We start from the raw sequence: 25,079 nt of genomic DNA, 5'->3' as shown, positions 1-25,079 counted from the left end.
TCCTCGTGTGTCTCGACTTCCCCTGATCACCTCATGTGTGTATTTAAGTCCTCTGTTTTCTATGTTTCGTTGTCAGGTCGTCTGTTTGCGTCTCCATAGTGTTTTGTCATAGTTTACTCGGTGTTCATAGTTTGTCGTAGTATTTTCACTGAGTTTCTTAGTCCTTTAGTTTTCCGAGTGTTCACAGTTTTCTTAGTTTTCATAGCTTCATGCTTTTTCATGTGCCAACATCCAAATAAAGGACCGTCTTCTGTTCAGCCAGCAACTCCGCCTTTCAGTGTCTGCTTCTGGGTCCTGTAAACTAAACTTATCGGCGCACTCCGCCGGGACATATAAGTCATTAAAACCATCTAGAGAAGCCACATTTAAGTGATATGCATGTATATGGTTCTGCATGAGTACTCTTACTTTTGCTAAAAGCTAAAACGTTTGCCCTACTTAAATATGGAAAATCCCACCCACTCCCCCCTCCTCAATCAAAATATGAGATGGGTGGAAATAAGCAAGAAGCTCCACCTTTAAGCTGACAATATGAAACTAAATACAATAAGTGAAAAAACAACTCTGCACTTTACTACACGTCATTTCAGTCAGGCCTCTGGCAGCACAGCCGCTGTGGTCTGCTGACCATCATCACCTGACACACACTTATTCTCTGAGAGGATTAATTGTTATTAGTTATTGCATAACTGTACTAATGAAATAGTGGAATATTTCTCTTCACATGTTAACAGAATCTCAGCCAGCATAAATCCGCAGGACGTCGGCTGTAATGGGACTGCAAAGGGCCTGGACTGGATTGGCTTAAACCAGGGGAAGAACAAAACTTTATCAAATGCACATCTGAAAACGCCAAGACCTTCTTTAGCGTTGCCTCAGAGTGTGGGAGGGTGAGAGCTGGGCGTATCAGTTCAGTCACTTGCACATACGTCCTTGTTTGATTCGATATCACAGCTGCAGACACTTCTGGGCAGATAATGGGCATTCCTGACCGATGACCGATAGCCTCAGTCTATTTGACTGAGGCAGGGGCTAAAATTGCTACAGTGGTTTTAAAGCAGAAACATAAGTGTAAGCGATGTGGCACTGAAAGAAAACTGTAACAATAAGGTTTTAAAGTGTTCACACTTGAGTTACATAATGCTTTGTGTTTCAGAGTACTTCCAGAGTAATTTTGTTTGTTCCCGTTTAGTTTCTGCTTAAAAATGTTTCCTTACACTTGATTTTTTTCTCCTTTCTACTTAAAATGACAGCTCTGGTGTTAGATTATTATTATTATTAGTATCAGGGTCAGAATATAAGAAGTATAGAGCAAGCATTACAATCCAAACACTTTCAGTAAACTCCTCAGTTTAAACTACAACAACTATTTTTATTTTTGTCAAAATGTAATCTTAGTTACATTTTATGTAACTAAAATTAAGCCAAGCTAAGTGAGAAACAACAGTCAACATGCTTCTCACAGTTTGAGTTGAGCTGGTTGGAGAAGTGCATGCATTGTTCCAGCTGAAACGACTGAAAAATTTCCCAGTTGGTTTTTAACGAGAGGGAATGGGAGGGGTGGTAACAGCTGGAATACTGGTCTACAGATATTTCAAGCATTAAATTCTGTAATTAAACGTTTAGAAAGCGTCAATAAATCATTTCAGGCTCCAAACCGACAGCAATTTAACCTCATTATGTGGACTCCATCGTGTCTGAGACTGAAGGCTTCTTCGTCTCCTGCTCATGAGTTATGGAGAGCGAGGGACGACGGGAGGGCGGAGGACAGAAACAAGTAAACATTTGTCTTTTTTCCTACAGCGAGAAGAAACGAGGAACACGGCGTGTTTTCCAAACATTCTTTGCCTTTTATTCTCTTCACAGTTTTTCAAAGAATCACAATGAATAATCATAAAAAACAGACTAAAACAAAATGAACTAGTGCATTCAAGAGCTATAGATGTAATGCTGAGCAGGAGAGAGCAGGAATGCTTCGTATAATGTTGCAGTGAATGTGTGCGTGTGGGGGTCAATGCAGGTCACAATGGGGAGGAGAGGAAGCACACACAAACACATGCAAACACACAAAAGAAAGGCTCACTGGCACTTGTAGGACGGGCATGCGTGAGGAATGCCAACTCACATCGCCGCCCCTGTCGTGTCCGAGCCCAGCTGCCCCCCGCCTGCTGTGCCGACGGCCACAGTGGCGGCTTCAGCTTCGAGGCCTCCACGCTGACTCACAGTGAAACTCAGGGAGCGTGTGACACATCAACCACCCATGTGGGATTTTTTTTATTATTATTATTATTATCTGTGCTAAGCAGAGAGGGTTAACATTGATTCAGGTTTAATGGTTAACTATGTGGCCAAACTAACCCGACTTTAAACCAGCAGGGTCCCGGTGGATTACGTTTCACACATTGGGGCCTGGACGACTTGGAGGTCAGAAAAAACCTGACATACTGTATTTAGATAGACTAAAAATGGAGCGGTTAAGGTCTCACCGTCACACTTAGTAACCGTGTAAATGTTCCTCACAGAAGGAATAAAATACAATTTCGTCTTGAGAAGGTTTGAGAAAAGCTTCCTTCACAACCTTGACCTTTCTGTGGACATATTACACCACGAAGGTCGTGTACGAGTCCTAAAATAAATAAAGCAAGATGAAAGAATAAATATTTTCTCATCTGGGGTCTAATTTTGAGACTGCCGGGGCTTTTGCAGTCACATCATGCTGTACCTAAATAACAGGCCTTACTTCCATGTTTAGAGTTTCTCTCTGCAACACCCCTCCCCTACTCAGTCTACGAACCGATAAATCCCCTCCCCCCGATGACTTTCTGTGATTTTTTTTTTTTTAACACATATTACGCATGTTTGAGTCATGGTCTGTCACAGCGCCGCCTTTGAAGCTCTGGTCACATGATTCGTGCCCCCTTAAATCCACCAAACCACCCTGCTCGGTCCCAGCTCTGCTTTCCTAACCCTATAAACATTTTCTATGCACTTTCCTCCTTTGCTTCACCCAACATCTACCTCAGTCCCTCTTCTCTCTTTTTTCTCTTCCCTACATTCAGAAGCCACTCTGCAATCATCTGACCACAAGCTCTCCTCAGCTCAGTTTCCTTTAAGTTGCCTTTACGTCTCATCGCTCTAACAACATCCTACACTCTCTCTAACGTCTGAAATCTGTGTTAGTAAATTTCATCAAATCGCTTCGTTAGGTCTAAAGTTTGGTCGAAGACCCATTAAAAACAAACCGCTCAGAGCTGGGCTGCAGTGAGAAGTGGGGGGAGGTATGGGTCCTGTAATTAGCGCTGGCCTTGAGGGGACGCTGGGACAAAAATGCATGACTCAACAGAAAAAAAAAGGCAGAAGCTCTGCGTCAGCTCTCATGCTCATGGCTGATCTCGGGCCTTGGTTGTGAGCGGCCCTCCAGACGAAAGAACAACAACCCCCACTGTGTCCCACGTCACACCGGTGCAGGCCTGGGCTGGTCTGAGAAACATCTGGAACTGTTCGGTGAAGCACATCTGTGGGGAACATTTCTGCGCCCCAGACAGGAAGAGGAACATTCACAAAAAAAAGAAAAAAAGAAAAAAAGAAGGAACAGGAAGTTCACCTGGTCTGTGGCATTTAAATGAGGACGTTCAAACACAACATGCTCCTTCGTGACGGTCAGGGGAACGGAGCGAGGGGGTGTGTGCAGTGCTTTTACCAATTTTTGTATTTTTAAAGTGAGGTAGGGCAAAATTCTGAAACTTGTTCAACTTTCAAAGGGTCCACAGGTCCTGTCTCGCTGCAGGAAAAACAAACAAACCAAAGAAAAAGCAGCATCACAATGGTTGGACCCCGGCGTGTCGGGACGGGCACGCTGATGAAAAGGTCCACAGAGAGATGAAACTGGACATCCTGTCAGTCACTTCTCCAGCAGCTGCTTCCTCTGCTGTTCCCACAGGGCCTCCAGGTGATCCGCCCTCTTCAGGGCGGCCTATCAGAGGAGAGAGCATTGTTTAGACACGTCTGTCAGTCATTCCTGATCACTGTGCTTTCATATCATTCACGCCCCGACAGGCAGACTGCACGTCCCGTCCTACCTCGTGCTGCTTCCGAAGATTGTTGACGGTTTCTTCCTTCTTCAAGATGGCCGATTTCACTCTGGTAACGCACAGACGAGAGGACGTTAATAAAACATTGCTGGGTCGTGGGTTTGGATTTGCTCATTTCACTTCCCAACAATGGGAGCTGAAACATGTTAAACTGGTAAAAAATGCTTTTTGTAAATATGCGCAAGAGTGGCGGGGGTGTTGAAAGGTTTTTAATTTATTTTTGGCCCCCATTTGAAGAGGCTTTCCTTCTCTGCGGGCTGTAAATACAGATGTGTTTTTAATGATCTACCTGTTTAAATAAAGGTTAAACGACTCGCTGCGCCATCCTGTGGTATGAAGTGTGGTTACACAAATGTACAGCCCCAACGATAGTCCAGCTCCTGCTGATACCTCTTCAACACAAACACAAAATTGTGGGTATAAAGTCACAGGAGCTGTTTCTTCACATTCTGCTGATGGAGTTAGTGACACACACACACACACACACGTTTAGCTGAAATATCTTAAAAAATGGATGGAATATTTAGGAATAATACTTAATCCGAATATTGATGAGATTATGACTGATAATGTAGGAAAACTACTTAGTAGGATTAAAACTAATTTGGAGAAGTGGGGCACGCTGCAGTTGACATTATGGGGCAAAGTAAATACAATAAAGATGGTAGTAGCTCCTCTGATTAATTATTTCATTGGAATGATACCAATTTGTATTTCATCACAAATTTTCTTAGGGCGCCTGCTTAGTGGGCTGCCCACTGCTTCACTGAGTGAATGGGTCAAATGCAGAGAAAAAACAAGTAATTTCCCCATTGGGATCAATAAAGTATCCATTATTATTATTATTATTATTATTATTAATATGATAAAACACTTCCTTTGGGATGGTGGCCCTCGGATCAATCTTGGTAGACTGTACCAACCGAGAAAAGAAGGGGGTCTGTCCCTACCCAACATAAAACATTACAGCATGTCATTTGAAATGTCCAAGCTGTGTAAACACTGGGCAGCAACAAATTCAAACCTGGACTGGGTCATAATGGAAGGTGAATCGGCCTTTCCATTTACCCCCATTGAGGTGCTGGCTCAAAAACCGGACAATAAAGGGAATAGAGTAGATAACCCTATTTTAAAGTTTTCAAAAAATGGTGTGGCAACAATCTGTCCCCATACTTTCAAACATATGCACCCTGTGACACAACCCAAAAATAGAAAAGGTAAACAAAAAGAATTTATTGGCCACAGTGGCACATAAGATTAATAAGTGATTTATATGAAGATAACACACTCATGTCTTTTAAAGATCTGACAGCAAAGTTTAACTTGGAAGAACCCGGCCATTTCTGGTGAGACTAACAAATGAGAGACTGTCTGAAAGATCAAATAAAGTTGTCTCAGTTGTCTCAAAGAGAATTTCCTTCTACTTCCACTCTTACTTACAAAAGGCATTGAAATGGTATAATTGATGTCACTGGGTTAAAAACAACACATGTAAAAGTCTTAAAAGTATTTGGGAAAAAGATCTGGATCGTTCCTTTGACGAGGGAACATGAGATTCAATCATCTCTGAAAATGGGTTTTACATTAGGGAGGCTGGAAGTAAATGTATCCAATATAAAACTCTCAACAGGTCCTATTACACACCAACGAGACTTTATAAAACTGGTAAAGATGTCCTGTGTTGGAAGTGCCAAGAAGCAAAAAGGTACGCTAGTACGTGCTTTGTGGGAATGTCCACTGGTCTCCTCAATATGGGAAAATGTTTGAAAATATATGAAGAGCTGGGTGAAAGTTAAATGACCTAGATCACCGAGATCGTGCCTATTGGGGGACAGACGCGAGGTGCCACGGTTAGACAAAGCAGGCTTCAGAGTGTTAAACACTGGGCTTGTGACTTGTGTTCGTCTTATTTTAACACTTTGGAAAGAACCTCGGACTCAAACCCTGAAAGTGTGGAAGGAGAAAATGACTGAAAATGCCGCACGCGAGACAATGCTGGGAAGACTGAGCAGCAAGACAGAGACTAACAGAACCATGGGACAGCTTCTGTTTTTATGGGTCTACAGCATGATGACAATGTGAGATACAGTCTGAATAAGAATTAAGAGTCTTGTGTGTGCAACAGTTTATTTATAATTACTCACCCCCCCCCCCTTTTTTCCCCTCACCGAGTGTGGTTTTTGTTGTTTTGTATTGTTATGTTTGTTTAAATGTTCAAAAATTTAAAAAAACCTTTAATTACAAAAATAAAAGAAAAATCTAATTTCAACAGCATTTCTTAGTTTTTCTACATAATAAAGAAACGTTGCTGTAGTAAATGAAAGAACTACAGAAGCAGTTCTGGTGCCTCAGTGTCAGACTGTACTTAGAAAACAGAAAGTTTCCATTAATTCACTGATCTTTGTTTTTCTTACTGTGGACACACTGTAACGAGCAGAAGCTTCTATAGCCAACAGTGGAAAGCTGGAGCTTTTCTCCAATTTAATCGTTTGCCTCGTGTTTATTTACTTTGGGGTACTTCACATTTTTCAAAGCCATCCGGTCTTTGCTGGGATGATTCTGGCCCCCGGGCCTTATGTTTGACACCCCTGGTTTACATGTGTCACGATCTGGTCTGCATATTTAAACCTCAGTAAAGAAAAGAAAGCAGAGCTCTTAATATGTTCCTCAAACTAAAAATAAAATAATTAAAAGCATCAAAGAGTGATCCTGACTGTATCAGACCCTCACAGTCACACATCAGGGATATTTTCCTAAAGCTACACTGCCAGGTGCTTTGGGAATGTGTTTAAGTGGCTAATCTGTGTGCCTGATATATGCTGTCACAGGGAAGTTTGCTGATATTAAACACAGCCTAAGCTTCAAATAATGAGGCCAGTGTATGTACACAGGCTTTACACAGCATTTCCTATTCTGTTTAACCCCACCCACACGCTGTTTAAGTCTTGTGAGGCACAGGAAATGAGAAGACAGTCTGCTTAGCGGTGGTTTCAGATTGAGAATGAACTGAGGTGCTGCACTTTAGTATGTTTGCCTTCCTTGTGACATTTCCTGACATTAAGAATAAACTGAAATGCGAGCCTTGATAAATAATATGCTGATAATTTAGGAAATCGTGTGTGTGCTGCCTTTGTAAGCTAGTCAGCTCCAGTTTCCCAGGAATCCCTTGACTTGAATCATCTTGTTACTTTAATGACCTGAAATGCCGACTGAAGCCATCCTGCACCAGTGTTGGATGTCACCAGTGCTGCAGCCAGGTTGAACATCTGGAAAATTGCCACAGTACCTGAATGTTTATTAATCAGATTCAGTGTCACAGAGCCGGCCTTCTGCTCAGGAGACAAACGTTTCAGAGCCGCACTGAACGTCGCGTTCACGTTAATCAGGTCACCTTCAGAATTGCTCCAACCCTCTGTCCTTCTCGTGTTTCGCATCTCTTACAAACTGGCAGACATTCAGTGGAGCTGCTTAAGGTTCCACCTTTTATTAAGTCTGAGCTTCACTTTCAAGCCGCGTGCCAACATTTCTCTTTGCACCTTCAACAGGGGGAATCTGTAAGCAGCCAGCAGGCCTCTGACAAGACCTACTGAATGTTTGGACACTGCTGCTGACCTAAATCCACAGGCAGACAGCTGGAGATGGTGACTCACTCACAGCTTTGGCTTCAAAATGGTTACACACATAAAGTTAATGTCAGAACAGATCATTTAAAAATTACAGGTGGTGACCAGTGGTACCGCTCAGCCTTCTAGTACAGCGGTCTCCAACCTTTTTTGCACCACAGATCAGTTTAACGTCGGACAATATTTTCACAGACCGGCATTTAAGGTGTCGTGGATAAATACAACAAAATAAAATGATACGACCAAGACAAAAACTGTGGTATGTTGTAAATATAATAATAAACGCAAATTCACTGTATAATTGTGTAACTTTATTAGCAGCGTCCTCCTGAAATGCGCCAACAACATTGAGAGTAACGTTGTCCTCTCTTAACGATAAAAACCCTGAAAATCATCAATTTCACACCCGAGCCTCAACTCTCTTTCCCAGTAAATCCAAAGGATGTAATATTTGTTGTTTCTCATTAGTTCCCAGTTTCAACAATGGTCCATACTAGTTAAAGGTTGTGCTAGTAAAGAATTAGACCTGATATTTGAAGCTTAATTGTGTTTTTAGGGGTTTAAAACTGAAAAATAATACAATTCGCTTTTAAAATTTACCATTTTACTTAAATCATTTTGTCCCTTCCAGCTTACCGTTGGTGGACTTCTGCCAGTTCTTCCTCTTTCTCCCGTGTGACCCTTTCCACCTCCAGCCGCATCCTCGCTCGGACTTCTGACACCTCCACCTTCAACCTGTGATTCTCCTCCTCCGTCATCACCAAGCGGTCGGCAAACTCCTGCCTTATCACCTCCGCCAGGTTGCGGCGCTCCTCCGCCAACTTGTCCCTGGCCTGATGAGGGAAGTTGGAGGAATTCTACTGGATCTGTCTAAACATATTTTCCATTTCTGTGTCTACTTTCCACTGGCTAGTAAATGTATAACACAGCAAATAATCTCAAATCACTTCTAAGCTGCAATTTTAGTTTCTCTCTCTGAATGATGCTCCTTACCTGCGTGATCTCTTCAGTTTCCTGTTCTTTCTGTCTAAGTGCGGCCTGCAGTCTGATCAGCTCTCCCTCCGTCTCCATTTGCTGCTTCCTCAGGTCCTGCTGCTTCGCCACCGCCGTCCTCTCAGAGCGCTCCAGCTCCCTCAGCTCGGTCTCGTACTTTTCCCTCACGCGCTTTAGCCTGTAAAAGGAATGCAGAACACAAATGTGACTTTTAATATAGTTGTTAAAAACAAACTAAAAAATGCCCAATGCTGTACTATTAAAGCACATCCACGTTAGAGATGATGTTGACACAGAAGGAGTCACAGCTACTAAATGGGCCTTGGATCCAAATTTAGGTAAAAGGGGACCTTTGAAAGTTTCTCACTGATATTTCACTAAATGATGAAACTTCTATGATAAAAAACACAGAGATAAATCTGCCACCAACAGCAGAAACTGTAGTGAATCTTTACTGGGCAACAACCCAGGTTGCTAGATTTTTTGTATCGTATTCAATGTCTAATAATGTCACACTGTCTAAATTAGACACACACACACGCACGCACGCACGCACGCACGCACGCACACGCACCTGTTTTCCGCTGCCCTCTCACACTCCTCTTTGTCCTTGCTGGTCTCCTCCTCCAGCGTCCAGATGGCGAGCTCTATCTCTTTGTCACGTTCTCTTCGCAGTTCTTCTTTTAGCTCGCGCTCACGGGTCAGCAGCCACGCTTCCTGTGGACACACAGAAACACGCATGCTGTTAGTCTACACACATGGCACTGAATTCTAACACTGTCAGTTCAGCCTCATCTGTCATCGCGCCCTTTTTAATTCTTTTTCCACTGTCAGCGTTTCTGCTTTCTCTGAGAAACAGTTTCATGTTTTGCTACAAATCCACAGTTTGATTTGAGGAGAAAGCTGGAGGGTAGAGGTCAGCTGGAAACCTGCCACATTCCTGTGTTGTGACACGCACATTTCAACATTTCTGTCTGAAACTGATACACAAACTGGAAAAAGGAAAGGGAAGGGATAATAATCCCAGGCAAACAAGCAAGAGAAGGTAACCTAGATATCTACATGTCAGTTAGTCAAACACTTCCCACTGACAGAGTATACAGCAGCCACACTTCAATCTGAAGAAAAGAAGAAGCGAATGAGAGCAGATACAGCACAAGGCTGCACAAACCTCTTTCTTCTTGTAGTTTTCTTCCCACGTCTGCTTTTCGATGTCCAGACGCTCCTGTAATGCCTTCATTTCCACCTAAACGCACAAACAACACTCAGCGTGAGACTTTCAGATGGATGCTCGTGATGCTGATAGAACGCAGACTTATTTCAGGCTCTTGACGCGGCTCTGCAGTGTCCTCACCTGATGTCTCCTCTCCTGCTCCTCCCTGGTCTTGTCCAGCTCTTCTTTGAGGGCTCGTCCAGCCAGAGAGCTGTTCTCCTCCAACTGCCGCCGCAGATCCTCCAGCTCAGCGCGCTGCCTGTGACACAAACACAAACCAGTGCTTTGGAGATGGACAGAAACATCAACACTCATCCCATATGCCAAAAAACTGTTGACTCATTAAGGATGTGTTATATGGGAAAGGATCCTGTAAAGATCCATTAAAATAGCTCGTGCAGATAAACCTGACCTTTGACCTTACCTTGCAGCCAGCTGGGCCAGCCTCTCTTTCTCATCAGCGACCTCCTTGTAGAGACGCCTGCGCTGCTGCTGCAGAGACACCTCCTCCTCCTGAAGCTGCTTCTCATATCTGAGAGACAGACACAAACACAGACGATGACTAAATCTGCACAAAAGCCTGTAAAACACGCAGGCGTCTAATTAAGAAACAGCTGCTAACGTGGACTGGTGTGTGCCATGATGTGAGTAACATGAAAAGCCAGAATCTTTATTTTGTCTCTCATCTGAACCATGTGAACACTAAAAATATTCATCAGCAACATGCAGAGTAAACTTTAATGATGGAAGGTCATCTTCACGTCAGCTGGACTTCACTTTAAATTTAAAACTAAACCTGCGTAAGTAAATAAAATTCACCTTTTTTTAATGTAAGCACATTGATCTGAATGTCTGAGTTTATTTTAATATTTAATTAATATAAAATGCAAACAAAAGTCTCATTTTCGTACCAAATGAAAGCCCATTGTTCCAAGTTTGCATTTTCCATCATCTTCAGGATTTCCAGCACTGACTCCCTGCATGAGCAAAGGGCTGACTGAGGGCTTTTTTGCAGCATTGAGATGTTTTTATTGGTGTGCGCTACAACCATTAGATTAGCTAATGTATCTCATTAATCCATTTAAAATTATAAAAACAGGAAAGGATTAGTGGAAGTATTAATGCCTAATGATGCTGTTGCATTAGCAGGGCTTTCCTGCATATAAAAGCACTGGTGCCCATGAAAGAGGTTTTGTCCTTTCACCAAAAGGAAATCACGAGGACTGTAGCTAAAGAAGGTTTTACCTTATTTTAAAAACAAAATGGGGTCAAATTTATCAAAATATAGAACACGTGTTAGTCAGCTGATTGTAGCACAAGCACAAGAAGAAAAGGGCATTTTGGATGTTGTTTTTTTTGCCTCAGATCTTCTCTAATCCAAGGTTTGAATGTCACACTGAGTGCCACCCCCATAAATGCCTGATCTAAAAGTTTATAAAACATTGTGCGCTGGAAATTCATGTAGTCTTGAAAACTGATTCCAAGACAGTTTAATGCTGATGTTAGCTGTTTCTGTTGCATCTGTTTGAGCATAGAGAGCCTTGGGCAGGTAGACAGAGTATATACTGTGACACGCCCACCTCTGTTTGGCTAGCTCCCGCTCTCTCTGGCACTGCTCCTCCTTCTCCTTCTCCAGCTGCTGACGGAGGTCCTCGCACTGCCGGACGTAGCGCTGGGCGGCCCGGTCGTCCGCCTGCAGCAGCTCCGCCTCATGGAGCGTCCGCAGCTTCTTCAGCTCCTGCTTGTGTTTAGAGATCAGCTTCTGGATCTCGGGCTCGAGGCCTGAGAGGAGGAAGAAAAAATGTTCGAGCTTTAGATGGACAGGGTCTGCACGATGTTTAAAGCTCACAGGACAAACTTTTAATATTCACTTCTTTAATCAAAAACCTGAACGTGTTAGTGAAGTAGAAGCAAACACAGGAGAGAAATGCCTCTGAAATACAGTTCTACATCCTCGGGCCTGCCACAAACGCCTCATCAGCTCTGGCTGACAACAGCCTGTGACGTTTCATGGAAGCGGCCCACAGCAGACAGAGCAGTGGAACAGCACGGTCAGCTTTTGGAAACTGTTGTTCATTTTGCCCATAATCCAAGCTACACACAGAACAACTGCTGTGTTTGCACTACTTAGTTTATTTACCAGCATTTGTCTGGTAACTGTCAAGCACATAATACAGCTCTGACTATGCCAAAGTAAATGAAAGGCCACACCTTGGACCCAGCAGACAGCAGATAATTTTACCAGAGGCTGTGTGAGACTACTGGCAAAGAGCAAGACATCCTTACTAAAGTCGTTTTTTTGGTCCACTGTAAGTCCACTTTCGTGCACTCTGAGGTTCCTTGACATTAAACGATCTAATTAAATCAGTATTACCTTTTTAATTAGCCTCCATAAAGCTAATTGTCCGACATGAACCACTGCAGAGCTCAACAGTGAAAAAGACTGTTATATTACAAATATCGATGCAAGGCATTACAAGCTAATATTTACCACACCTCTCTAAATAAATAAAGAGAACATAATTATATTCCCAGCTTCAAATCAAAACCAGAACACGAATGAACTCAAATAGTTTCTACCAGTTTTGAGGCTGACTGTGGCCTTCAAGTTCAAAGTGGAAGGCCCTCTGTTGGTATCTTGTTAAACAGCATAATAGACTGATTGATAAATAATCTCAATGCAAATGAATGCAAAGTGCTGCTTTCATTACACTGTTTGCTTATGTTTTTGCTGTCATATTGTGCACTTGTGATATAACAGGTGCTAAGCAGGAGGAATCTCTGAAGTGCGTAGCAACATTAACCTGCAAAGTTCGGGGACGTGAAAAGTCTGAGACTTTATCAGCACAGAAGAAAAGCTGAAGGCCTGTTAAGACTAAACCAAAACAGAGCTTTTACATATATGAATATATATCCACACATGTTGTTCGTCTTGTCTTCCTCCTGTCAGCCTCAACCGGTAAGTTGAAAAGGGATTTTTTCCTTCCCACTGTTGCCAAAGTGCTTGGTCATGTAAGGGTCATCTGATGGTTGTGGTTTCTCTTAATAATTACCTTAATTATTAGGACCTTTGAGGCGACTGTTGTTGTGATTTGGTGCTATAAATGGGAATAAATTCCATGACACCGTCTGATACCTTTGTCAGGAAACTGTGTTTCAGATCTCATATGAAATCTGAATGAGTAAAAGGCGATATGTGAATCTGAGAGCGTGGAATCAGAAATATTTATTTTCTTGATATAAAGTGAACAAAAGTGTTGATAAAAACAAAACGTCTTCCTGGAGCAGGGTGCATTCTTCCTCTTTGCCTTGTGTGTTTGAGCAGCGCTTTGGTAAAGCTGCTGTAAGCTCAGATTTCCAGGCTCTGTCTGCGCTACCTTTGACTGTGATCTCTTTGATCTTCTTGGTTTTCTCATCGATCCATTTCTCCCGTCGGATCTTCTCCGTGGCACTCATCAGGTCTTTTAACTTCTTGATCTCCTGTTGAGCGAGGGAGTCGGGAAGGGGAGAGGGTAAAATTATGGTATCAAAGTTGAGCGCCACCAAAATGATGAAGATCTTTAATACACAAGCAGCACAGTATCTGTCTTTCTAAACAAAGTAGGGTGCTCTTAGGTGACTTTGACACTGGGACAGTGATGGTGAAAGGTAATAAAAGGAAAAGTAGGGTTAAAATCTTTGGCAAAGAAAAACTTAAATAACATCAAGAAGTGTAAGCTTTTTCATCTGAATGTAAAATGTAGATAAATGAAAGAGACTCACATGCAAACAGACTGGCCAAGAGAAACAGTGTGTGGAAAAATGAAATGACAAATGATGGAAGAATGAAGGAAACGACTGTTCCAAAGATGACTTAGTTAGAAGAGGGGAAAAAAAGTTACCTCGCACAAGGGACCGAGAATTTGCCACACCTAAAAGCAGGAAACAAAACACGTGTACAGACAAGAAAGAAAGACAGTAAAGAAGAAGGAGGGGAAATAGAGAGAAAAGAGAAAATTAAACAAAAGCAGCACTGCAAGAAAGCACGACATAGTCACGCAGGAGGCAAAGCAGAGGCAGGAGAGATCTGCAGAAGCGCTCGGGACCTCTCTTACCATTTCATGCTGCTCCTGCATCTGTGCGATCTTCTTGGTGTACTTCTGGTCCACCTGCTTCAGTTCTCCCACCACTCCTTCACAGCGCTCGCTCAGAGCCTTTTTATCATTGATGAGCTGAAGAAACAAACATTTTTCAGATGTGATGTTTAAAAAACACTGAAACACTCAACAGGAAAACATCGAAGACCGTCGAGACAAGCCCATCTTGTTTACCAACTCTTTGCATGTGTGCTGTATTGCTTCATCATTGTCTGGACCAACATCAACCTTTATTGGCCCGATTATACAAACAAGGTTTGAAAATATTCGAGTAGAAACCACGTAAATTAATAACAAAGACGAAACGAGTGCATACCTGATCGATGAAGGTGAGGTGTCTCTGGATGGTGGATTCATATTGTTCCTTCTGGAGCTGGAAGTTCCTGCTCAGCTCCCTCTCCGTCTCCTTCACGTGTCTTATCGTCAGCTCCCTCTGCTGGGCCTGACAGACATGACACGAGCTGTAAGCGCGACCATCTAAAGCAGGTAAAAACAGCGACAAGTGTTAATCTCTCCTACCAGAGCGGTCTGCAGCATGTTGACGGTGCGTTTCTTTTCCTCCAGCTCCAGTTTGATCCTCATCATGGAGCCGGTGAGTTCGGCAGCAGTGGCCGACGCCTGCTCAACACCGGCCAGCTCCTCCTCAGACAAAACAGCCTGAAAGCACAGCGAAGCCAACATGTCACCTTTCAGTTTTAGATAAAACAACCAGGGACAGACTCACAGAACATCTATCCATAAATTTAAAGGGCTGGCTTAACTAGATGGTCCTCAGCAATTATAGGGAAAAACACCTGCACACAGTCACGGTCTGTTTATTCTCAGCCCACAGAGATTTATGGTTATTTTTTAACCAGTATACCTAACTGTGTTTCCTTTACTTAAACATAATACATGTTTTGTTCTGTTAAATATTCTAAATCAAACCTTTAAAGAACCCAAACTGGTCAGAAACGTTCAAATCTGTGTCAGTTTGCTAAATGAAGTACATTGTGGCGCTTTAGCCAATAAACTGACCTCTCGGTGTGATCCTGAGGTGACAGAGCGTGGCCTCTCCTGCTCTGACTTCTCCATCTCATCCAGGAAGCTCATGATACTCTGCAGCTTGGCCTCAGAGAGCAGGGCGCCCCCATCTGGCAGTGCAGGGTGGTGGCTCAGCTGGCCGTGACGCTCCAGGTTATCAGTGGTCAAAGAGTTGGAGTTCCCGTCCTTTAATTACAGCCACAGCGTCATTGTTAGTTCACAAAATTTCTTACAAGAAAAACCATAAAAATTAGTGCAACATAACGCGCTGACCTCATCGATCCAGGCGTATTTCTCTTTGCGGTAGCACTTCGGCTCCGACAGCCTCTCCGGCTCCTCCTCCAACAGCTTTAGGGTGTCCAGCAGCTCATTGAGGGTGGTTTTAGACTGAGCCCTGCTGGATGAGGCTCCCTGCCTCTGGTCCTCCACGCTCACCGACCTCTGCAGGATCTCCTGGAGCACAAACAGAGCAAATGTGTTTAAAAATGATCAGATGCAAGAATTAGCAACAGAAAATGCATGGTAAAACAAGGAATATTGGAAATTTTCATTTTTACCTGGGAACACTGAGAACCTCTGCGATTGGACAGAGCTGGGGAAACAGCTCTGAAGCTGAGCTCACCCAAGTCAGCCACAACATTTAAATTAGAGTCTGTGGAAACAAAGACACTATTTATGTTAAATGCAAAGTAGTTCAATTTCGTTTCAGTCTTTAATAAAGTCTTTTGGGACCGAGACACACATCACAGACCTGTGTTCTTCGTTTTAACATCTGTGGGCGACATCGGGTTGTTGTTGTTGCTCGGTGAAGCTGGACTTTTGTTGGTCAGGGAAATCTTGGGCGTTTTTTTACGTCCTCCCACACCAGTCTGCCTCGAGTTTTCCAACTCCACCTCCAGAGTGTGCTGCGTCTCTGCGGCCTGCTGCACTTTTATGTGCTGCGGTCCCTGTGTCACACCACCAGAGGGAGACAAAGGACAACTTTTAAACAGAGGGAGACTTTTACATCACGACTATACAAATAGTATTTTCATTTAAAACATCACTTAAACACTCAAGTAGGGATTACCACAAAGCACGTACATCAGGCGTGTTTGTTTTGGTAGCAGTGGGGCGGATCAGGAGAGCTTTCTCCTTACGGATCGGTTTCCTCTCACTCCTCTGATGTGGCTCCTGGGAATTGTCTTCCTCTGCTCTGTCCTCCTGCAAACCCAAAAATATTTATTTAACATATCAATACAAGGAAGACAAAGAATCGATTACCTGGAGAGCTAAGCAGGTACCTGGGAGCACTGAGAGCCTCTGTGATTGGACAAAGCTGGGGAAATGGCTCTGAAGGTCAGATCACCCAAGTCAGCCACAACATTCAGATTAGAGTCTGTGGAAACAAACAATAAATCAATAAACATATTACTGCTACTTTATTCATGCTTACTCATAACACTCTCCTGGCAATCAGACAAGACTGTAGGTAGCTGTAATATTTACATTATAGTGCTGAATAACAACAACCAGGGCTCTTATACGCTGTATATTTTTAAAGACTACATTGGATTTTCCACTGAATATAAATTACTTCCTATAATATTTGTTAATGAAAAATAATGAGACATTGTGTCCTAAAATGAGCTGCAAACACATTAACAGTAATTATGTGGGAGTCAGCAGGTGGAGGAGGGCATCTACTAATTGGAAAGATGGCGGTTCAACCCCTGCTGCTCGAGAACCGCGATACTGAAAGATACTGAGTGTGAATGTTTGATAGAAAGCACTCAGATGTAGGAAAAAGGCCTTTTATGAACGTGTGTATGAATGAGACATGTTAGTAGAAAAGCACTATATATGAAATATTCCACTGCAAAGTGAAACAATGTGGACCTGTGTTCTTCGTCTTAACATCTGTGGGCGACATCGGGCTGTTGTTGCTCGGTGAGGCTGGACTTTTGTTGGTCGGGGAAATCTTGGGCAGTTTCTTTCGGCCTACCACGGCGGTCTGCCTCAGGTTTTCAGGCTCCGCCTCTGCTGCGTGCTGTGTGTCTGCTGCAGCCTTGTGAGCTCTTTTCTGCTGCAGCTCCTGTAACAGACCAGCAGGGGGAGATAAACGTAATGCTGATGATAAAACTGTGCAGCACTCAGACACAAAGTGACAATCAATGTCTTTACAAAGTAGACTTGGATCCACAAAGCCTCCTTTCATATATGGACATGGTGCTCTTAGTTTTACACAGTTGCATAACATCCAACAGCAAACAGCAGGCCGGAAAAAATGAAGCTAGTGCCAAAAATCCAATAATTGAGGCTGGCTATAGAAACAACTCAGTCCACAGACTCCAATTTTAAAACGTCCAACTTTACAGCAAAAGCACTAATGTTGAGTCCTAAACCAATGGGTGACCTCACAGTGGCGACATCCATCTTTGACATACAGTCTGTGGTTGCTAATGCAGTTTTTAAATGAAAATCTTTACTACGAAGGTCCAACGAAACATGTTTCACAATTGCATTATAAAATATAACATCCAAGATTAAAGCTATCTGAGGCTGTTCTGCTTCAGTCTCATAACTTTATGGAACCACATGCTGTGTAATCAGAGGTGAGCACCTGGATGGCAGCGAGGCGGGCAAGACGAGCCTTCTCCTCACGAATCCGTTTCCTGTCTTCGTCCTTCCTCTGCTGCTGCTCCAGGCGCCTCTCCTCCTCTGTTCTCTCCTCCCACTCCTTCGACAGGAGAGATGCAGATTGTTTCAGTGCAGCCGCAAAACAAGGAGAAAGACAAACCCAGTTAATATTACGCCGAATAAAAGGGGAGCTGTGAGACAGCCTGCAGGGGCACATAGATACCTTTCTTTTACTGTCAAGGATGCGTTTGAGCGCTGCCTGGTTAGCGTGTCGCTTCTTGGCATGGTGTCTGTACCAGCGCTGAATAGTGACCGCCGCATGATTCACCTGCTGAATAAACCTGCAGATACACAAGAGAAGTGCTTGTGGTTTTTTGGACAAACGTCAGTTTTACCACTACTTTCAGGTCGCCCAGACTAAAAACAACAGAGCAGCTCACACGCACACAGTGGAAACACTGTCATGTGGGTCTGACCTTTCAGCCTCCTCCTCTGTCACCTCCCTCCTCCGTAGCAGGACAGGGCTGCCGTGCTGAGCTGACACTGGGGATTTGTTGTTGGAGGCGGGGGAGGTGGTGGAGAAATTTTTCTGGGACTTAGTGAGGGAGCCGCTCTCCAGCGACACCTCGTCGTTCGCTGTGGCTTTCAAGATGTTACTGAAAGAAAAACGGAAAATAAAAAACTTTAATCGAGACGCAAAGCGGACTGTAAATGTGAAGATAATCGACGACGTGTCACTGAAGCTGTGTGAGGGAGCAGCTCTTTGATTTCAGGACATACTTGAAAGAAGGCTTCTGGTTGGAGCTCTTAGGTGTGAGCGGCTTCTCCGAGTAGTTATTGTGTAAGATGGTGGTGACGGAGTTACCCACAGCTCCCTTGTTGCTCCTGTGCAAAAATAACAAAACCAAAACAGGACAATCAGACTCATCAGCTCATCTTTCCCCACTTCATCCTCCCGCAGGCATTAAAATAACTAAGACATATTCTTATCCAATTACAATCTCAGCCCACGCAGGATTTTTTTTCTGACATATTTCATGGAAGAAATATTCTGTGTGGGTGGAATTTTCTGAAGAAATATCAGCTGCTGTGATCAACAGGTATGAAATACGAGAAGCGGCTAAACATTGAGAATTCAGCAATGCAAGGAGACACCTGGACTATTGTGTGTGTGTGTGTGTGTGGGAGACGAGGCCCACCTGTTGTTGGCAGTGAAGCTGGCAGCCAGAGCGATGCCAGGCTCTCGTTTCTTCAGGCTGGTGGGAGAGTCCACGCTGCCGGTGCTGCGGGAGCTCGAGTGCGGGGGGAAAGCTCTCGGCTGGTCGTCCTTAACGGTGGAAAACAAACAGTCATTACACCCTGAAATACTGCAAAACACGACAATCTAGAAAGTGTGTATGATTGGAAAGACACAAAGAGTTTGTTAAACATTGTTACTGGTTACTTCAGCTGCCAAATAACTGAAATGTATCTGCTTGTAAAGCTGTACTGTTTCAACAATTTTTCAAGATTCAAGTGTCTCCAGCCTTTGATCTTGTCCTTACAGTGTGCCTCAGTGCTTCGTCTCATTCATCAGCTTTTTATCGGCACTCTTTGTGTTCATCACGTCTTCAGCATTCAAACATTTCCAGACGAGAATCCCTGTCGGGCCGTTGTGGAGTTATAGCAGTACTGTACGTTGTAGTTTTTTATGAATACATCAGTTGGAAAACTTGACAAACTTGTCAAAATAAAACTTTTGCAGAAGAGAAACCTGCAGCGAGCCGCGGTAAATAATTCCTCTATGAAAGGTGTAAATATGACGACAGAGTGAGAATAAGATCGAAGGTAAATACCAGGATGTTCCATGTGGTTCTGTCTGGCGAGGTCTTGCTCAGGCTCGCCAACTTCTTGCGTCCATCGGAGCTGCTGTCAAACAGGGCCAAGTAGTCCTCCCTCTGGTCCTCACTGAGGAAAACAACAGGCAGGAGTTAGACCACAAACACAGACAGATGATATCAGAAAGAACATCTGCATGGAAGGATACCACTGAGAACAGAGTGTTATGAAGTAGTGCTCACATTACTTTATCATTGTAACATGACGCATTACTGCGACTGTCACCATGATTTTATTTTTATTTCTGTTTGGACAAAATAAAAAAACAGTAATGTAGCTACGGGTGTGCCATGATGTGCAAATTAGAGCAAAATCGGTTAAATCTGGCACGAACGTACACTCGTAGACTCAACTTCCTAAAATAATGATATCAGGCTATTAATACTCGGTTAAGAATGCTAGTCGGTTGAGAGCTGTAATGTTTAAAGAGTGGTCAAGAATTGTGAACTGAACTGCGGTTCTGGTTCCACGACCTGCAGCTTTACTTGATTTTGCTTTTTTTGCTATTTTTTAAAAGACTCAAATGTTACCCGTAAGCCAAAAAAGTCTTGAAAACATCATTAAATGTGGCTGAAAGCACTATCTGGGTGCAGCACGGGGGCTTAGCAGTGACACAAAGCAGAAACTTGAGCTGTGGCTTTTAGTGGGAGCTTCTGTGATAAATGTTGTAATGACAGCTGCAGAAACGCGTCTCATCCTTACTCTTGTAGCCCCAAGCGCTGGAATTCAGTATGCAGCAACTGACCGTCTGCTGGGGGGAGTATGGGCTGGGTTATGGATCCCATGTAAACGCATGCATATGCTGATCCCACGGCTCATCATGCAGCCTTCAAATAGCTTTATGCACCAAGCTGTCCGTCGTGAGGCACAGATGTAGGGTGACCTCCTGTCTGGCTCGGCCTCTGCTGGTGTTTCCGTCTGTGTAAGTGTGTAAATGAGCGTGTGTGTCTGTGAGGGAGGGGGCTGAAGCCAGCTGGCCCAATGAAAAGAAATCTGACAACACTATTCAGGCTGCACATTCCTTTACTTTTTGCTTTAGGAGGAGGAAGCAGCCGAGAGGGAGAGGGCTGGCGAGTGACCCAATGACAGCCTGAAAAGGACTCTGGAGACTTTTGGAGGGTGAGGGGAGTGCTTAGTATGTCTTTACATTTAAAGCCCCTCAGCTTTGCATCCTCAGAGGCAGGAAGGGGAGGGCGGCAGCTGCCACACAATGCAACCACAGCATGCACACACACTTCTTCTCCTTTCACTGTGTCCTTGTGGAAGGGGGTAACCTGACCCCAGAGGTACCAGCCCTCCCCCTCTAATGAGGGACAAAGCAAGTCTATGCACCCTGCAACCCCCAGCAACAGCCACCCGGCACCCCTCCGCTCTTTATCATGCAAGAGCCGGGGCGCCAAAATTCCCATTGTCCGAGCTGCTGGAGCGTCAGGGCTGCCAGCTGTTGCTCGCTGAAGAGAGACACTTTGGTTTAAAGAGCAAAGGTGAAAGAGACACACACGGCTTCAAGCCTGCACATTATCTAAGATGTACGCATTCTTTTTGACTACAAACATGACCTTCAGATTTCAGATCTTGTGCGTTAGTGGAATGATGCTTGATGATCTAACAGAGCCCAAAAGCAGGTTTTCCCAGGCTGATTAGCAGAGTATGTGTCTCAGTACAAAGTGTTCTGTATAAACTGCAGATTGTCAATGTCAGAGATAAGGAAATAGAAATTCAGGGCTGCAAATGCCGGACAGTCACAGTGTGCTATTACCGACAGAGGTTTGTAATAAGGAGCAGGAGCTTATCCAGATAACTCCAGGTTTAACGCACTTCTTACTGGGGTGCATTGCTCTGGTTCACAGTATTACTGAGATAAGAAATCATCAAACATCAAATCATAATCAGTTCTCCAGAAAACAGCATCACCTCTCCTGGAAGGTCCCTCAGACGTCTTTTCCTTTCTCTGCGTTCTTTGGTGAAGCTTTGCTTTTTTCTGCTGCTACAAACAATTTTATTTTCTCTATCCTTCAATATAGAATACCAGATAAGTAAAGGTAACTAAAGTACTTGTTAATCATGTATGTAGGCCAAGTCTCTATTTGAATTCTGCTTTTGTATTTATTCTTCACCCACAGACTGTTTAACATCACTGTCACTGCAGATGAAAGAATACAATCTAAGACTGTGTGCACATCTAAACATTAATTTAAGAGAGTACGCAACTGTCTTTATCTTAATGATGGAGCTGTCATACCAATAGTTAAATTTGTTAATTTACAAATTCAGCTTTTCTTCCTGGCTTCAAATAGACTGAATTTTATTAGGATAGCAGCTCTTTGTGTAAAGCCCGCACACATTCAAGCAGCACTTACTATACTTTTCCTCTTACACACACTCACATCCCTGCTGCTTTACCTGCAGCAGTTGTGTTACTTTCAGTCTGTATTGTGTTTAACCTCCACATATTTTTCCAATAGTTTATCTTCATTTGTTAAAATCAGTCGCTCTGTTGCCAGTTAAGATGCTGCCAACATCGTCCCTTTCATGTGAACGCGCTCACAGATAGATTGATAAAAGCTGGGTTGATTTATGACATTAATAATCATAATCACGTGACTGCTTAGCCTGATTGCTGATGTCAGCAGAAGTGCAAGTAAAAGACATCTTGGCTATGTTGAACGTGCTTCATTGTACAGTGCCCAGATTCTATGTTTGCACCTGATGTTGGCCTGCTGGTTGACCTGCGTGGTGCTGTTGGACCGCCTCAAGTTCTTGATGGATCGCGAGCTGCCAAAGCTGGTGTCGCTCTGCAGAATAAAGAGCATTCCAGACATTATGTGAAGAATTCAGAAACAAGCATTTCTACATTCTGATTTAATTATCTGTGACTCACTAAAGTGTTGCGTTTGCCTCTGCTATCGCCCGCCACAGAGACCGAAACAGAGCGAGAGAAGCATTTCCCCGGCGACGCACTGCTGGGCCTTTTGGACATAGACAGCTGGGAGCCTGACAAGCTGAGATCCAGGGCGTCTCCTGAGACACCTGATGGGATGGACGAAGGGCTGCGTGTTGTGTGCATCCTTTAAAAACCTGGAACAGAGTTGAATCGACACGGTCGGCCACAAATGCCATTTCCCTGAGGATTCAATGTGCGAAACCACAACAATAGAGGAAATAACAGCCATTTTTTCCTCTGGCCGCTTTGTTTCCCGTGGTAACCAACAACAACACCACGCACTACTTTTACACCAGCTCAAAAACAGAGAGAGATGTGAAAACTAACGAATGATCCTGATGGACAGCTGCATAGTGGTAATATTGCATTGATAACGTGAATTTTATAATTAAAATGCACTCCTGCTCCAGGATTACTACACAGGAGAAAAGCGCTTACAGCTCTTCACAAGTTGTCTGGATCACAAAGAAGTAAAATACTACAGTTGCTTCTTTCCATAATCCTAACAACTGACAGCTTTACATTTGAGCAGATTGAATACAGAAAAATAGACTCACATTGCTAAATAATATTGAACAAGCACTTAGATATCTCAGGCTCTTAATCAAGGGTGGGCAAAGTTTTTCCCAGAGAGCCATTAATTAGTTGAGTTTGCATCATTACACTAAAAAAAAGGGGAATGATTTAGAGGTGTAATTAACTCAATGATAAAAGGCAAAAAAAAAAACATAACAGTTTGCACGGTTAATATTTGGTAAGACTGCCTTTATTGTTCAGCACAGCCTGAACTCTTTTCCAAGCATCTTCAGGAATAGTTCTCTGGGTTTCTCAAAGACATTCAAAGCTCTTCTGTGGATGTTCGCTGCTTTTTCTTTCTCTGTCAAAATGATCTGACAATGCTTCCGTAATGCTGATGTCCAGGCTCTGTGGAGACTGAGCCATGATAGTGTGTTTTTATTTCCATATCCCTTGGGGATAAATAAAGTCTCTCTGATTGTGATTCTGAGTCTGATATGCTTTTACTGCAAAATGAAGCAACTGCCAATCAGGCTTTTTCCAGAAGCTGCTGCATAATTCTATCAATTTTGACAGTCCAATGGCTGAAATGCACTCCCAAAAGAAAAAATTTGAACGACCTTCAGAAAGCCTGGAGAACTATTGTTCAAGACTACTTTAAAAATGGCAAGACATTCTGAGTCACTGGAGCAAAATATTAAGAAATGAGTGGGATGGAGTTTATCACAACGCTTCTCTTTCAGTAATTGCTTTAAAGCAACCGTGTCTACCTGCTTCGTGGATGAATAACTCAGCAGTTAAAAAAAAAAAAGAATCCAACAAACAAACAAAATGACTTTACTTGTCATTTTATGATAGCTGCTCCCCACCTGCACTGTTTGAGAACCACTGGACTGAAGGAAGGTCACAATACCGAAACACCTTCCACAACAAAGTCGCGCAGTTATCTTAATTTTTATGAAAAATATTCCCAAACTTTGGAATCTGAAAATCCCAAATCTTTAATTACACCTCCAATCAACCTGTGCTTCCTGCCACAGGTGCTCACCTGAGACTCTTCACCTGACGTCAGCTGCAATGCCCCCCAACAAATGAAGAATAACACCAGTCACGTTAGTTTTAAATACCTCCAATTAAAACGTCGTGCTATAAATAACGCGACAGTATCGGTACCGTGAATTTTTTTTTAACCTTTTATTTATTTAGACTGGTTCGGCCCACTTAGCCATAAATAAGGCATGTTTGAGGCATGAAGCTACCGTGAATGTTTACCTTTCCGAGCAGCTCTCCTACAACATGCTCGCTCCCGACACTCCGGCAGGTGTACCTTTGTTAACTACATTAGCCAATCGTCTGTTCTCAACCACAGAAGTCTCTATTGGTCGTTACAAACGAGAAACTGAAGCAAAACAAACCCCCAGCACGCTAACGTTAGTTTCACTAAGCTAACGCAGTTATTACAGCTGCGTAAGCTTGGTCTCCCCGTTGGCTAAACCTGTGAAAATCGGTGTGTTTGTCTGTTTTACCCTTTAAAAGCATTAAAACACTGCTTCTGATTTGCAAATCAAATCTGTAAAGCTCTGATGTAGCTCAGCTGGAGAGAAATAAAAACGGCTGTTATTTAACTGAAGTCTGGTCAGAGCTAACTGTTCACTCCTTTAATGTTGCCCCATCAACCTGCCAAAAACGCCCGTCGTAAAAGCAATAACGTCAGCGTCAAGTACTTACTTTAAAAGCGGGATGGCACCATAGCTGGAGAGCCTGAGGACGCCTCACTGATAGTTAATCCCCAACACAATCCTCTGACAACCAGTGAAAGTAGTCCGTTGACTCACAGCACAAATATAACGCTTTAACATCATCGCTGTGGCAACACTGACAATCGCCTCCCTTCGACGTTTCTGATTGGCGGAAACCAAACTAAAGCTTCCTCATTCTTGCACCTGATTGGTAGTTCAGAGGCGTCTGTATGCTGCGCATATTTCAGGGGGCTTGGAGGGGGAGCGTCTCAAACCACGGTTAGGTTGACATTGCAAAAAAGGA

At 43.4% G+C, this 25,079-nt stretch overlaps 2 protein-coding genes across 2 annotated transcripts; one reads left to right on the top strand and one right to left on the bottom strand.

Moving 5' to 3' along the window:
- Nucleotides 1-25,079, top strand: part of LOC146627163 (uncharacterized) — a 152,490-nt gene that overhangs the window by 35,695 nt on the left and 91,716 nt on the right.
- On the bottom strand, nucleotides 1,933-24,894 carry cep131 (centrosomal protein 131). 2 transcript variants are annotated; one of them, XM_085361654.1, is made up of 30 exons: nucleotides 24,765-24,894; nucleotides 22,458-22,654; nucleotides 22,283-22,371; nucleotides 19,534-19,645; nucleotides 18,898-19,025; nucleotides 18,479-18,583; nucleotides 18,175-18,354; nucleotides 17,922-18,039; nucleotides 17,682-17,798; nucleotides 16,958-17,153; nucleotides 16,363-16,457; nucleotides 16,163-16,282; nucleotides 15,831-16,026; nucleotides 15,637-15,731; nucleotides 15,353-15,532; nucleotides 15,074-15,265; nucleotides 14,576-14,713; nucleotides 14,373-14,498; nucleotides 14,015-14,131; nucleotides 13,802-13,831; nucleotides 13,298-13,400; nucleotides 11,501-11,702; nucleotides 10,345-10,452; nucleotides 10,062-10,179; nucleotides 9,879-9,953; nucleotides 9,282-9,424; nucleotides 8,708-8,885; nucleotides 8,351-8,547; nucleotides 4,080-4,140; nucleotides 1,933-3,973 (listed from the first exon to the last, which is right to left on the bottom strand). In XM_085361654.1, the coding sequence occupies exons 2-30, from the start codon at nucleotides 22,641-22,643 to the stop codon at nucleotides 3,902-3,904; spliced, it is 3,777 nt and encodes a 1,258-aa protein (XP_085217780.1). In that variant the 5' UTR covers nucleotides 22,644-22,654; nucleotides 24,765-24,894; the 3' UTR covers nucleotides 1,933-3,901. The 2 variants fall into 2 exon arrangements, with proteins under 2 accessions (XP_085217780.1, XP_085217781.1); XM_085361655.1 differs by lacking the exon at nucleotides 13,802-13,831.

Source organism: Diplotaxodon limnothrissa, linkage group LG8 (genome assembly GCF_057381915.1).
Source record: "Diplotaxodon limnothrissa isolate DT_005_m linkage group LG8, D_limnothrissa_male_GT1.1, whole genome shotgun sequence".
Classification (NCBI taxonomy): Eukaryota; Metazoa; Chordata; class Actinopteri; order Cichliformes; family Cichlidae; genus Diplotaxodon; species Diplotaxodon limnothrissa.
Note: the sequence above shows the minus strand (reverse complement) of the source record. Positions and strands in the feature narration are given on the sequence as shown.

Excerpts from the sequence above, each read along its gene's own strand:
- cep131 (XM_085361654.1), bottom strand. The coding sequence starts at position 22,643 with ATGCACACAACACGCAGCCCTTCGTCCATCCCATCAGGTGTCTCAGGA. Across the intron at positions 18,355-18,478 it reads AACCAGAAGCCTTCTTTCAA|TAACATCTTGAAAGCCACAG; the intron begins GTATGTCCTGAA and ends TTTTTCTTTCAG. Across the intron at positions 18,040-18,174 it reads ACAGAGGAGGAGGCTGAAAG|GTTTATTCAGCAGGTGAATC; the intron begins GTCAGACCCACA and ends GTGTATCTGCAG.